Source organism: Macaca thibetana, chromosome 12, assembly GCF_024542745.1.
Source record: "Macaca thibetana thibetana isolate TM-01 chromosome 12, ASM2454274v1, whole genome shotgun sequence".
Classification (NCBI taxonomy): domain Eukaryota; kingdom Metazoa; phylum Chordata; class Mammalia; order Primates; family Cercopithecidae; genus Macaca; species Macaca thibetana.
Window position 1 is genome coordinate 63,894,023 of NC_065589.1, and position 14,559 is coordinate 63,908,581.

At 37.0% G+C, this 14,559-nt stretch overlaps 1 protein-coding gene across 8 annotated transcripts in view; it reads left to right on the forward strand.

Annotated features, from left to right (window-relative positions):
- CCDC141 (coiled-coil domain containing 141) overlaps positions 1–14,559 on the forward strand; it is a 258,308-nt gene that overhangs the window by 73,835 nt on the left and 169,914 nt on the right. For all 8 annotated transcript variants that reach the window (XM_050750515.1, XM_050750519.1, XM_050750517.1 and 5 more), the window contains 2 exons: positions 1,914–2,105; positions 5,427–5,535. In XM_050750515.1, the coding sequence (XP_050606472.1) occupies positions 1,914–2,105; positions 5,427–5,535 (301 nt within the window). The remainder of the gene's footprint in view (positions 1–1,913; positions 2,106–5,426; positions 5,536–14,559) is intronic.

A 14,559-nucleotide genomic window follows, 5' to 3' on the forward strand; every position in this document is an offset into this window, starting at 1 on the left:
CAGGCTGGAGTGCAGTGGCACTATCTCAGCTCACTGCAAGCTCTGCCTCCCGGGTTCACGCCATTCTCCTGCCTCAGCGTCCCTAGTAGCTGGGACTACAGGCGCCCGCCGCCACGCTCAGCTAATTTTTTTGCATTTTTAGTAGAGATGGGGTTTCACCATGTTAGTCAGGATGGTCTCAATCTCCTGACCTCGTGATCCGCCCACCTCAACCTCCCAGCATTTTCTGATGTTTCTCTACAGGAATGGTCACTTGGAGCTATCTACTCTCCCATTTTTATTGACATCTGTCAGCTGTTTTAATATTTCTTTGGCTTTTTAATTAATCAACTTAAAAATCAATTCTAATATTTTAATCTAAACTGCTAATTTCTGATTTTGTATTAAATCAGTTTATCCCCCTTAATTTGTTGTTTTATTTTTTAAATAATTTAGAGCTAGATGTTGAGATAATTTGTTTTCTTTCTTTGTTTAAGTTGTCTAATACTATGTATTTAACCTGAGCATAAGGTTAGCTGTATATTTAAAGTTTTTAAATGTAGTAGCCTTATTATTATTTTTAAAAACAGTCTATAATTGTAGTTCTTATTCTCTGTTCATTTGATGTAAGACTGCTTATATTTACTTGAAATATTTCAGTGCCACAGATACAAAGGTTCATGAGTGTCCTTACTGTGGATTGCACTATTTATCATAAATGCCATTTATTATATATATTTATTATAATTTATTATATATATTTATTATATATTTATTTATTATATATAATTTTTATATATTTATTATATATTTATTATATATAATTTATTATATATATTTATATATTTATTATATATATTTATTATAAATGCCATTTTTAAGCATCAGTGATTTTAGTTTTGATTCTAATTTGTTCAATATTATAGTCCTGCTTTCTATTGTCTGTCTTTGCCTGATATATCTCATCTCTTTATTTTCAAGAAGTATTTCTTTTTAGGGACACTCTAGGAAACACAAATTGGTTGAATTTTGCTGCCTTTTTTTCCTCAGTGTGATAGCGTTTGTCTTTTTGTTTAAAAAGTTAGCTCATCCACATTTTTTGTGTTAATTGATATTTAATTATGTACTTGTCATTATGTTTGTGTGTGTGTGTGCGTGTGTCCTTATGAACCTGCTCTTATTTCTTTTGTTTTCTTTGTTGTATTTTTCTTTATCACATTTTTAAGTTCCTTTTTATGTTGATATTTTAGAATTTATTCATACTATTTTAGTCTACTGTACTCTTTAAAAATTATGCCTTTATTTTGGTGCTAACTTCAAGAATTATATGGAACTTATTAAATCCTCCTATCCCTGAATGAGACAATTATGTAAGCACATGTTCTTTTTCATTTTTCGTATTTTGTTTAAACAGTAGATAATGTTGGTTATAGATATCTTAAATTTTAAATTATGACTATTCTGGTTTAAAAATCTACTCTTAATATTTACATTAAGCATCATGGTCATATTAACAACTAATGACAATTATTTGCAATAAACAGTAAGCTTTACTGGGCTTGTTTCTCACAACCTTTATTCTTGATCATTCTTCTAGGTGTGTTCTTATTACTTTTCTTATTTTTTTTGGAACTGTGAGATTAACATAATATTCTATACCCCTTGGGAATGTAGACATGTGTCTTTGACAGATGTCAGCAGTGTTTGGGCAATGTTTAAATGTGAATCCCTTTAGCCTGGCCATGCTTCCTGGCTCACCTCAATCCAATCGCTCCTTCCTTCCTATTTGATATACTTTCTTGTATAACAGTTTGTGTTTATAAATTATCTTTCCTAGACCACATACAATTTCTAATATCCAAGTGTTTAAAATGTGATCCTGTGTTCTTACATTGAGTTAACATCCTGCCTTATGCCTTTTCTTTTGTACTTAGGCTTTGGAAGATCGGGTATGGGAACTCTTGCAGGAAGCAGACAAGACAGCTGAAGAGAACAAGGATCAGAGTCAGGTCTACGACGCCATGGCCGAGACTCTGGGTGAAGCATGGGCAGCCCTGGTGTCCATGCTTGAAAGAAGAATGGAGCTCCTTAGGTTGACTTCTGAATTTTTTGAAAATGCCTTGGAGGTTTGTGCTTTAAAAAACTTCTCCCTTCCCCACATCAGAGCAAATTAATAGCACTCCTGAAAATGTTTGTTTTTCCACAAATAGACATTGCAAGCAGTTAAAAAAATGGCAGAATAACCAAGACATACATAGACAATATATTTATTTTTTGATTGTCAATAAATAAAATTATTACTATTTTAAGAGTAGGTCTTCAAACAAAAACAAAGTACAGTTAAGTAACTAAAATTTGGTAAAATATTAAGTAATAATGGGAATGCTCATAAGTCATTATGATTATTTCCCTCTATAGAAGGTAGTAATACAATTACTAAATCAAACAATTACCCTGATTGTAGGATTACTAAGAAATGCTGGTCTAGAGTGTTGTTCTTGGCTAAAAGTTGGAGAATAAAATTTCCTTTTGCTGCCTATGTTTTAAAAAGGTAATTATAGAATATTCCATAGGATATTTGATTCATAAATATAGCATTTTCTGAGTACTTTCCTAAGGCGTATAGTTGATTTTCCATAGTTTGAACACCTTACAATACAAGAGAAGGAAAAAGTCCTTCTGGACCTAAGAAGGTCATGTCTCCATGTGAGTTTTCTCAAATTCTACAATTTTTTGAGGTTTCTCATTTCAAAATGTGAGTTTCAAAGAACATTATCAAAAGAGGTATTATATTTGGTATAAGACAGTTATTGGAAATTTCACTTTTAACTTCTCTGTCAAGTGGCAGCCCATTCATTTTGATGTGAGAGCACTGCTTCATTATGATAAAGCACTAGCTTTGAAAAATATGACATTTCTAAACTAAAAATTCAGTACTTAAATCCAAAATAATGAAGGAAAGAAGATTAGTAATGGAACCTAAAAATTGGAGTAGGCAATCTCATGCATCATGAACTTGTTTAAAAGCAAAAGGGAGGAATAAAAACCTTATTATAACTTTCAAGGCTTGTTTTTCACAGTTTGAACACTGAAGTTTAACTCATTTCAGAGACCATCTTGGAAGAAGTTTCATACACAATCTTTCTTCCCTGAAAATAAATAAAACAGCTGAAATATACCTACAGACGCCAAATTATGGATATATCTGACTCATTCTATCTTAGTAAGTAGGGTACATGTGTCAACTGTCCTTGAAACTCATCTGTTTTGAGTCCAGGAAATTTTCTTCTTTTTCTAGCATTAGAGCAATATTTGTTTCTCATTGTGCTTTAGTGTTAATGCTAGCTTATCTTCTCCATGATGAGTAAATTGCTTTCCGATATAACATGAAGTAAAAGGAAATAGCAGGCCAAACCATGATTCAACCCAACACTGTTATTCTTACACTTGCGTGAGCTTTTATTGCTTCTAGTGAAAAGACTAATTATTACTTGTATTATCCCATTTCCAATTTTGTGAATCACTTCATATTAAACTGAAGACAAACTGCTATATAATCCTTATGCCCCCTTTGTATGCCAAAGCTATTTCTTTAGTGATAAAAGAGAGTGGAGAAAGGAAAATACCAATAAAAGTAAACAGAACTTTAGGGAAGCTTTTTTCTGAGTAAAGCATTGTTTGCTTATTGGTTTATTTTTAATTTGATAACAAACTGAAATATAAATATAAGTTAAACAGTGACCCTGGAACTTTTTGTAATGTTCTGCAGGTAACAAACAAACCACCTACTAGGATTTTTTTTCTTTTTGAAGATTCTCTTTAAATAATATTTTAAAAATCAGTTATTAGAAATTGAGTGAATTAGAGATGTAAATGATGTGGATATTGACTCCCTTATTGAATTATGTGCATGCAGAAGTTTTTGAGAAATTAAAAATTAATAATGATTGCATGGTTGATCATTATTACAAGATTATTTCAGGCTCACTCACAGACATAACTATCAGTTGGGTTATTCTCACCTCAAACACTGTGCTATAATTTAGAAACACCGCCCCTGAGTGGCAGCAGCAGATGTCCATCAGGTTGTTCTGATAGGATAACAGAGGCCTGCCTTGCATTTCCAAAACATGTCCCATGCTCTTCGGTCTCTCTCTCGTCATTCCATTTCATTTATAATTGGATTTCATATGGCTGTTGTAATAAACTACAGTCGATTGTGTTAATCAAATAGTTACATTAAAATATTAAGAATCCCCAGATTCAAAGATGATAGTTTGGAGAAGACTTGAAACAGAAGATAAGTAACATCTCAAGCTCCTGTGTCTTTTACACTGATACTTGTCCTTAATTAGTTTATCCTAAACCTAATCCAAAGGTGAATATATTGAAATGCTCATATAAATTGTGATAATTACTATTGAATCTTAGTGCTAAAACAAGCCAGCTATTTGTCTACCACTATAGACATACTGTGACAGGATAACCAAATGCATTTTGCCGTCTTCTAAAATTTATTTCTAAGATGATTTTCCTGAGCATTTTAACATCACGTTAATTATCTCTCTCAATTTCCCACTGCCTCTATGGAGAAAAAGAAAAAGAGAGACCAGTCATGTTCCTCACCATTTAGAGTGTGAAATTGCTATGCATTTTCCTTGAAAGAGAGGATAAATTTCTCACTTGTCATTCTCGCTCCATCTAATCTCATTTTATTTATAGATGTAATGCATACAAATTATTGATAAAAATGCAAACAGAATTACAAATTATAGATTCAAATATTAAAATTTTACCTCCTCTTGCTCGTCCTTAATTTCATTTCTTCTCATTAAGTCACCATTTGGTGTGTATTTTTTCAGACCGCTTTCTATACAAATATATATATAGGATTAGATATGGATTAGACTATGTATTATTTGGAAACTTGCATATTTCACTGCTAAGTTCAATTATAGAGGGAAAAAATAACTATACTTCAACTTTCTCTCTAAGTGAGTTCTTAAGCTACATTTACTTGTAAATGTGTAGATTACTTTCTAGTTAACCTCTTCCTGGTTTCCCTTAGCTAACTATCTGCTTATTCTTAATTAAGTGCCTTAGAATGTTGAAAGTGACTGTATACATAGGACATTATAATTTTGTTTGAAAAATTTGATAGGCATTTGGACAGGAAACAGGTTGGTTTATTTCAGCATACAAAATTAGGTATGAAAGGAGAAGAAAGTTCTTACCAATGACACTTTGTAAATTGACCACATGCAAACACACACCCTCACACAAACACCGTAAGCCAACACACACTCACACAAACACATACGAACATATACCCTTGCACAAACACACATCCCCAGTTGGGCTACTAATTTATGAAAAACATCTACAGGTAACTAACAATGGCACATTAATTTTTATACAAATGTCTTTCCTCTGTATTTCTATTGTAGTTTGCTATTAAAATAGACCAAGCTGAAGATTTCCTCCAGAATACTCATGAGTTTGAGAATGCTGAGTCCTTAAAATCACTTCTTCAGCTTCATGAACATCATACTAAAGGCAAGAAATACGTTTATTTCTCGCAGAAGTGTTTAGAGGTTTTAAAAGATGTTAATGTGAGAATGCTTATGTATGACAGTGTATTTGAAATTTATCTATTTATGTATACCTCAGCTTGTTCTAAGAAAAGTTAAATAAAGCTTCATTTTTAGTCATCTTCTGAAAGAAAGAAGTAGTTGTAGATATGCTGAGAGGACGGCAGAGGACATGCCTCCAGGAGATGCTGTTATTTGGTCTGCTAGAGTTTAGCTCCTGAGGACGGAGGCCATTTCTTCCTTGTTCATCCTTTTGCCCTTAGCATCTAGCAAGGTTCCTGGCCACATGGTAGATCCTCAAGAAATGTTCTTAGTTGAATAAATCATTGAATTCAGTGAATGTTCCTTCTAAGGGTCAATCAATGAAGGTCATTCTTTAAAAAGCAGGTCTGGATCAGCAAAATTCCTCTTTCACTATTGCAGTTAAAAAATGGAACAGTGAATTTTTCCAGATGAAAATCTAATAAGACACTCTACAAAAAGATTTTCAATTCCCTTTGAACAACTAGAAAGACAGTCTAGTTGTTAACCAACAATTTGTATGCCAAGGCTTTCTACAAGAATTTGGTGTGGGCCAGGAGTGGAGTAGGGAACGCATTTGTAGAAAAGTAGTAGTTAACCTGTCATCTTTTGCTGTGGAAAGAGGTTAGATAAATAGATAGAAACAACCATTTCCTTTCTGCCTAATATGTCTTCTAGTTTTACTGCCAAATAGAACAGGGGCTGGATGGAAAGACTTCCTGAATTCATTTGTCACAGTTCTAACTTGACTTCCAGCTCCACCAGCCTGTCATTCTGGACTTTAAAAAACCAAAAGGTGTTTTAAAGTCACAAATAGATTGAGTGTTTATATTACCCTTCAAAAGACTCTAGACAATAGATCATTATGATAAATTACTTATCACAACTTTCTAAAACTCAAAGATTAATGGACTCAATCTTTTCTATGTAAGATTAAAGGACTTAATCTTTCCTATGTAAATTCTTATGAGATCCTACCAAATATGTATATATAATTTCCACTGATTATTGTTCTATAGGACCTATCACTAATAGGGATTATAAAAAGCATCAAAAGCTTGTGCTTTAAAGCAACAGTTGCCTATTATTATACAGCAGTAGTAATCTAGCTAGGTCCAAAGGAAATGAGTAGAATCACGTGAAATTCCTGCTAGGAGACCAGTGGTGGCTTCAAGGGCTTTTGTTTTCATAAAACAAAAAAATGAGAGTTGATGCAATTTATTAACCAACTACTTCTGTGGGATATGATTAAGATTAGTGGATTTGAAATGCTTATTAAAGGGTGAAATTCTGATTTTTTAGTTAAGGGCTTCATATCTATTATCTTTAAATTTAAGCAATAAAATATGTCTGTAAGTGCAGCTAGCCATTCTAGTAAGTTTCTGAGATGTTGATCGGTTGAGTAGTATAAAACATGAGTGTCAGGGTGACAAAAGCTGGAAAAACTGTAATCAAACTTACCCCTAATAGTCACTTTATTTCAATTAGCTTCACCTATGCTTTCTCCTTATTCAGCAATGCTAAGGTTCTCTACTATGTAAGAAATATATTCTTTAACACTATGGGAGTCAGAACCAGGATTAATGGGTTGAAGTTTCTGCCCCCTGGAATGTTTCAGAATAAGTTGGTTCCCTCTACTACATAACAATCCTTGAAATAGAGGGAATAATATACCTTTTTCCAGTCTTCTCTCCTTGGGGTTAAAATTACCTAGTTAAAGTCTTCCAGCAAATATGGTTTCCAGATTACTTACTGGCCTAGTTGCCCTCAATCAAAGAACACATAATTAAATACTGTTTTCTGAACCCATAACCTGGTGAGAAATCCAGGGCCACGTGTCAGGGGAGTACATGGCCCTTTTCCTCAGGAAGCCTGCAGTTTATCAGGACATGTGCATATTCCTTGGTAACTCCCTCTGTACTTCCTATGGGTACTTCAGTACATCACCTCACACACTGTGTAGTAATGATTTGTTTTCTTATTTATCTTCATCATCAGGTTGTGAGACCCTAGATCTCCGAAGCTGAGAATAGTGTGCAACCTGAAGTATATTCGTTCAGTGTTATTTGTGTATAATTCCAATGTATGACATTGCAGAATGATACAAAAGTGAGCAACACACAAGGTGCCATAGGGACATTAAGGAGAAGAAAATTTAAGCTCCAAAGAATGACAACTGCACCCTCCAGTTTTCTAAGGGTCTTCTTAAAATGAATGTAAGAACTGAGAAGCTGCATCACAGGAAGGGTCATATTACTTCTTTTTTCTTCTTGGATGTTGTATATATCTTATTTTAAAATTTATTTTTACTTAGTTTTTTTATTATACTTTAAGTTCTGGGGTACATGTTCAGAACGTGCAGTTTTGTTACGTAAGTATACGCTTGCCATGGTGGTTTGCTGCACCCATCAACCCGTCACTTACATTAGGTATTTCTCCTAATGTTATCCCTCCTCTAACTCCCGCCCCCAGACAGGCCCCACTGTGTGATGTTTCCCTCCCTGTGTCCATGTGTTCTCATTGTTCAACTCCCACTTATGAGTGAGAACATGTGGTGTTTGGTTTTCTGTTCTTGTGATAGTTTGCTGAGAATGATGGTTTCCAGCTTCGTCCATGTCCCTGCAAAGGACATGAACTCATCTTTTTTTATGGCTGCATAGTATTCCATGGTGTGTGTATATGTGCCACATTTTCTTTATCCAGTTCATTATTGATGGACATTTGGGTTGGTTCCAAGTCTTTGCTATTGTGAATAGTACTGCAGTAAACATACATGTGTATATGTCTTTATAGTAGAATGATTTATAATCCTTTGGGTATATACCCAGTAATGGGATTGCTGGGTCAAATGGTATTTCTAGTTCTAGATCCTTGAGGATTCACCACACTGTCATCCACAATGGTTGAACTAATTTACACTCCCACCAACAGTGTTAAAGCATCCCTATTTCTCCACATTCTCTCTAGTATCTGTTGTTTCCTAACTTTTTGATGATTGCCATTCTAACTGGCATGAGATGGTATCTCATTGTGGTTTTGATTTGCATTTCTCTAATGAACAGTGATGATGAGCATTTTTTCATATGTTTGTTGGCTGCATAAATGTCTTCTTTTGAGAAGTATATGTTCATATCCTTTGCCCACTTTTTGATGGGGTGGTTTTTTTCTTTTAAATTCGTTTTTTTGTTTGTTTGTTTGTTTGTTTTTTGGTGGAGTCTCGCTTTGCCACCCAGGCTGGAGTGCAGTGGCACAATCTCAGCTCACTGCAACCTCCGCCTCCCTGGTTCAAGTGATTCTTCTGTCTCAGCCTCCCGAGTAGCTGGGACTTCAGGCGTGTGCCACCAAGCCCAGCTAATTTTTGTATTTTTAGTAGAGACAGGGTTTCACCATATTGGCCAGGCTGGTCTCAAACTCCTGACCTCGTGATCCACCCGCCTTGGCCTCCCAAAGTGCTGGGATTACAGGCATGAGCCACCGTGCCCATAATTTTTCTTGTAAATTTGTTTAAATTCTCTGTAGATTCTGGATATTAGCCCTTTGTCAGATGGATAAATTGCAAACATTTTCTCCCATTCTGTAGGTTGCCTGTTCACTCTGATGATAGTTTCTTTTGCTGTTCAGAAGTTCTTTAGTTTAATTAGATCCCATTTGTGTATTTTGGTTGTTGTTGCCATTGCTTTTGGTGTTTCAGACATGAAGTCTTTGCCCATGCCTGCCTTGAATGGTATTGCCCAGGTTTTCTTCTAGGATTTTTATGGTCCTAGATCTTACGTTTAAGTCTTTGATTCATCTTGAGTTGATTTTCATATAAGATGTAAGGAAGGGGTCCAGTTTCTGTTTTCCATATATGGCTAGCAGGTTTCCCAACACCATTTATTAAATAGGTAATATTTTCCCCATTGCTTGTTTGTGTCAGGTTTGTCAAAGATCAGTTGGTTGTAGACGTGTGGTGTTATTTCTGAGGCCTCTGTTCTGTTTCATTGGTCTATATCTCTGTTTTGGTACCAGTGCCATGCTGTTTTGGTTACTGAGGCCTTGTAGTATAGTTTGAAGTCAGGTAGTGGGATGCCTCCAGCTTTGTTCTTCTTGTCCAGGATTGTCTTGGCTATGTGGGCTCTTTTTTTGTTCCATTTGAACTTTAAAGTAGTTTTTCCAATTCTGTGAAGAAAGTCAGTGGTAGCTTGATGGGGATAGCATTGAATCTATAAATTACTTTGGGCAGTATAGCCATTTTCACGATATTGATTCATCCTATCCATGAGCATGGGATGTTTTTCCACTTGTTTGTGTCCTCTCTTATTTCCTTGAGCAGTGGTTGGTAATTTTCCCTGAAGAGGTCCCTCACATCCCTTATAAGTTGGATTCCTAGGTATTTTATTCTCTTTGTAGCAGTTGTGAATGGGAGTTTACTCATGACTTGGCTCTCTGTTTGTCTGTTATTGGTGTATAAGAATGCTTGTGATTTTTGCACATGGATTTTGTATTCTGAGACTTTGCTGAAGTTGCATATCAGCGTAACGAGATTTTGGGCTGAGACGATAGAGTTTTCTAAATATACAATCATGTAATCTGCAAACAGAGACAATTTGACTTCTTCTCTTCCTATTTGAATACCATTTATTTCTTTCTCTTGCCTGACTGCCCTGGCCAGAACTTCCAATACTATGTTGAATAGGAGTGTTGAGACAGGGCATCTTTGTCTTGTGCCAGTTTTCAAAGGAAATGCTTCCAATTTTTGCCCATTCAGTTTGATATTGGCTGTGGGTTTGTCATAAATAGCTCTTATTATTTTGAGATACATTCCATCGATACCTAGTTTATTAAGGATTTTTAGCATGAAGAGGTGTTGAATTTTATTGAAAGCCTTTTCTGCATCTATTGAGATTATCATGTGGTTTTTGTCATTGGTTCTGTTTATGTGATGCATTATGTTTATTGATTTGCATATGTTGACAGCCTTGCATCCCAGGGATGAAGCTGACTTGATCGTGGTGGATAAGCTTTTTGATGTGCTGCTGAATTAGGTTCACCAGTATTTTATTGAGGATTTTCACATCGATGTTCATCAGGGATATTGGCCCAAAATTGTCTTTTTTTGTTGTGTCTCTGCAGGCTTTGGTATCAGGATGATGCTGGCCTCATAAAATGAGTTGGGGAGGATTCCCCCTTTTTCTATTGTTTGGAATAGTTTCAGAAGGAATGGTACCAGCTCCTCTTTGTACCTCTAGTAGAATTCAGCTGTGAATCTGTCTGATCCTGGACTTTTTTTTTGGTTGGTAGGCTATTAATTACTGCCTCAATTTCAAAACTTGTTATTGGTTTATTCAGGAATTCGACTTCTTCCTGGTTTAGACTTGGGGGAGTGTATGTGTCCAGGAATTTATCCAATTCTTCTAGATTTTCTAGTTTATTTGCATAGAGGTGTTTATAGTATTCTCTGATGGTACTTTGTATTTCTGTGGGATCGGTGATGATATCCCCTATATCATTTTTTATTGTGTCTATTTGATTCTTCTCTCTTCTTAACCAGTCTGGCTAGCAGTCCGTTTTGTTGACCTTTTCAAAAAACCAGCTCCTGGATTCAGTGATTTTTTGGATTTTTTGCATTTCTATCTCCTTCAGTTCTGCTCTGATCTTAGTTATTTCTTGTCTTCTGCTAGATTTTGAATTTGTTTGCGGTTGCTTCTCTGGTTCTTTTAATTGTGATGTTAGGTTGTCAATTTCAGATCTTTCCTGCTTTCTTTTGTAGGCATTTAGTGCTATAAATTTCCCTCTACACACATCTTTAAATGTCCCAGAGATTCTGGTACACTGTGTTTTCATTCTCATTGGTTTCAAAGAACATCTTTATTTTTGCCTTCATTTCCTTATTTACCCAGTAGTCGTTTAGGAGCATGTTGTTCAGTTTCCATGTACTTGTGCAGTTTTGAGTGAGTTTCTTAATCCTGAGCTCTAATTTGATTGCACTGTGTTCTGAGAGACTGTTACGATTTCCATTCTTTTGCATTTGCTCTGGAGTATTTTACTTCCAATTATGTGGTCAATTTTAGAATAATTGTGATGAGGTGCTGAGAAAAATGTATATTCTGTTGAATTGGGGTGCAGAGTTCTGTAGACGTCTATTAGGTCTGCTTGTTCCAGAGCTGAGTTCAAGTCCTGAGTATCTTTGTTAATTTTCTGTCTCGTTGATCTGTCTAATATTGACAGTGGGGTGTTAAAGTGTCCCACTATTATTGTGTGGGAGTCTAAGTCTTTTTGTAGGTCTCTAAGAACTTGCTTTATGAATCTGGGTGCTCCTGTATTGGGTGCATGTATATTTAGGATAGTTAGCTCTTCTTGCTGCATTGATCACTTTCCCATTATGTAATGCTCTTCTTTGTCTCTTTTGATCTTTGTTAGTTTAAAGTCTGTTTTATGAGATTAGGATTGCAACTCCTCCTTTTTTTTTACTTTCCATTTGCTTGGTAAATATTCCACCACCCTTTTATTTTGAGCCTATGTGTGTCTTTGCACATAAGATGGGTTTCCTGAATACGGCACTCTAATGGGTCTTGACTCTATCCAATTTGCCAGTCTGTGTCTTTTAATTGGTCCAGTTAGCCCATTTACATTTAAGGTTAATATTGTTATGTGTGAATTTGATCCTGTCATTATGATGTTAGCTGGTTGTTTTGCCTGTTAGTTGATGCAGTTTCTTCATAGTGTCAATGTTCTTTACAATTTATTATGGTTTTGCAGTGGCTGGTATGAGTTGTTCCTTTCCATGTTTAGTGCTTCCTTCAGGAGCTTTTGTAAGGCAGGCCTGGTGGTGACAAAATCTCTCAGCATTTCCTTGTCTATAAAGGATTTTATTCCTCCTTCACTTAGGAAGCTTAGTGTGGCTGGATATGAAATTCTGGGCTGAAAATTCTTTTCTTTAAGAATGTTGAATATTGGCCCCCACTGTCTTCCGGCTTGCAGGGTTTCTGCCGAGAGATCCGCTTTTAGTCTTTGTGTGTAACCCGACCTTTCTCTCTGGCTGCCCTTAACATTTTTTCCTTCATTTCAACCTTGCTATATCTGACGATTGTGTGTCTTGGAATTGCTCTTCTTGAGGAGTATCTTTGTGGTGGTCTCTGTATTTCCTGAATTTGAACGTTGGCCTGCCTTGCTAGGTTGGGGAAGTTTTCCTGGATAATATCCTGAAGAGTGTTTTCCAACTTGGTTCCATTCTCCTCATCACTTTCAGGTACACCAATTGAACATAGATTTGGTCTTTTCACATAGTCCCATATTTCTTGGAGGCTTTTCTTGTTCCTTTTTATTCTTTTTTCTCTAATCTTGTCTTCTCTCTTTATTTCATTAATTTGATCTTCAATCACTGATATCTTTTCTTCTGCTTGATCGATTCAGCTATTGAAACTTGTGTATGCTTCACAAAGTTCTCGTGCTGTGTTTTTCAGCTCCATGAGGTCATTTATGTTCTTCTCTGCACTGGTTATTCTAGTTAGCAATTTGTCTAACCTTTTTTTTCAAGCTTCTTAGCTTCCTTGCATTCGGTTAGAACATGCTCCTTTAGCTCGGAGGAGTTTGTTATTACCCACCTTCTGAAGCCTACTTCTGTCAATTCGTCAAATTCATTCTCCATCCAGTTTTGTTCCCTTGCTTGTGAGGAGTTTTGATCCTTTGGAGGAGAAGAAGGGTTTGGGTTTTGGAATTTTCAGCCTTTTTGCACTGGTTTCTCCCCATCTTTACGAATTTATCTACCTTTGGCCTTTGATGTTGGTGATCTTTGGATGAGGTCTTTGAGTGGATGTGCTATTCCTTTCTGTTTGTTAGATTTCCTTCTGACAGTCAGGTCCCTCTGCTGCTGGTCTGCTGGAGTTTGCTGGAGGTCCATTCCTGACCCTGTGTGCCTGGGTATCACCAGCGGAGGCTGCAGAACAGCAAAGATTGCCACCTGATCTTTCCTCTGGAAGCTTCGTCCCAGAGGGGCACCTGCTAGATGCCAGTCAGAGCTCTCCTGTATGAGGTATCTGTCAGCCCCTACTGGGAGGTGTCTGCCAGTCAGGATACACAGGGGTCAGGGACCCACTTGAGGAGACAGTGTGACCCTTAGCAGAGTTTGAATGCTGTGCTGGGAGGTTCACTACTCTTCAGATCTGTCAGGCAGGGATGTTCAAGTCTGCTGAAACTTTACCCATAGTTACCCCTTTCCCCAGGTGCTCTGTCCCAGGGAGATGGGAGTTTTATCTCTAAGTCCTTGATGGGAGCTGCTGCCTTTTTTCAGAAATGCCCTGCTCAGAGAAGAGAAATCTGGCAGTCTGGCCACAGCAGCCTTGCTGAGCTGCAGTGGGCTCCCCCCAGTTTGAAATTCTCAGTGGCTTTGTTTACACTGTGAGTGTAAAACTGCCTACTCAAGCCTCAGCAACTACGGATGCTCCTACCCCCACCAAGCTCGAACGTCCCGGGTCGATCTCGGACTGCTGCTGTGCTGACAGCGAGAATTTCAAGCCAGTGGATCTTAGTTTGCTGGGCTCTGTGGGGGTGGAACCTGCCGAGCCAGACCACTTGGCTCCTTGGCTTCAGCACTCTTTCCAGGGGAGTGAAGAGTTTTGTCTCACTGGTGTTCAAGGTGCTCTGGGGTATGGAAAAAAAGAACTCCTGTAGCTAGTTCGGTGTCTGCCCAAATGGCTGCCCAGTTTTTTGCTTGAAACCCAGGGGCCTGGTGGGGTGGGCACCGGAGGGGATCTCCTGGTTTGTGGGTTGCGAAGAAAATTCCCCTACCCTTTGTGCTTCCTGGGTGAGGTGACACCCCACCCTGCTTTGGCTCGCCTTCTGTGGGCTGCACCCAGTGTCCAACCAGTACCAATGAGATGAACTGGGTACCTCAGTTGGAAATGCAGAAATCACCTTCCTTCTGTGTCGATCTATCTAGGAGCTGCAGACTGGAGCTGTTCCTATTCAGCCATCTTGCCAGCAATCGTGA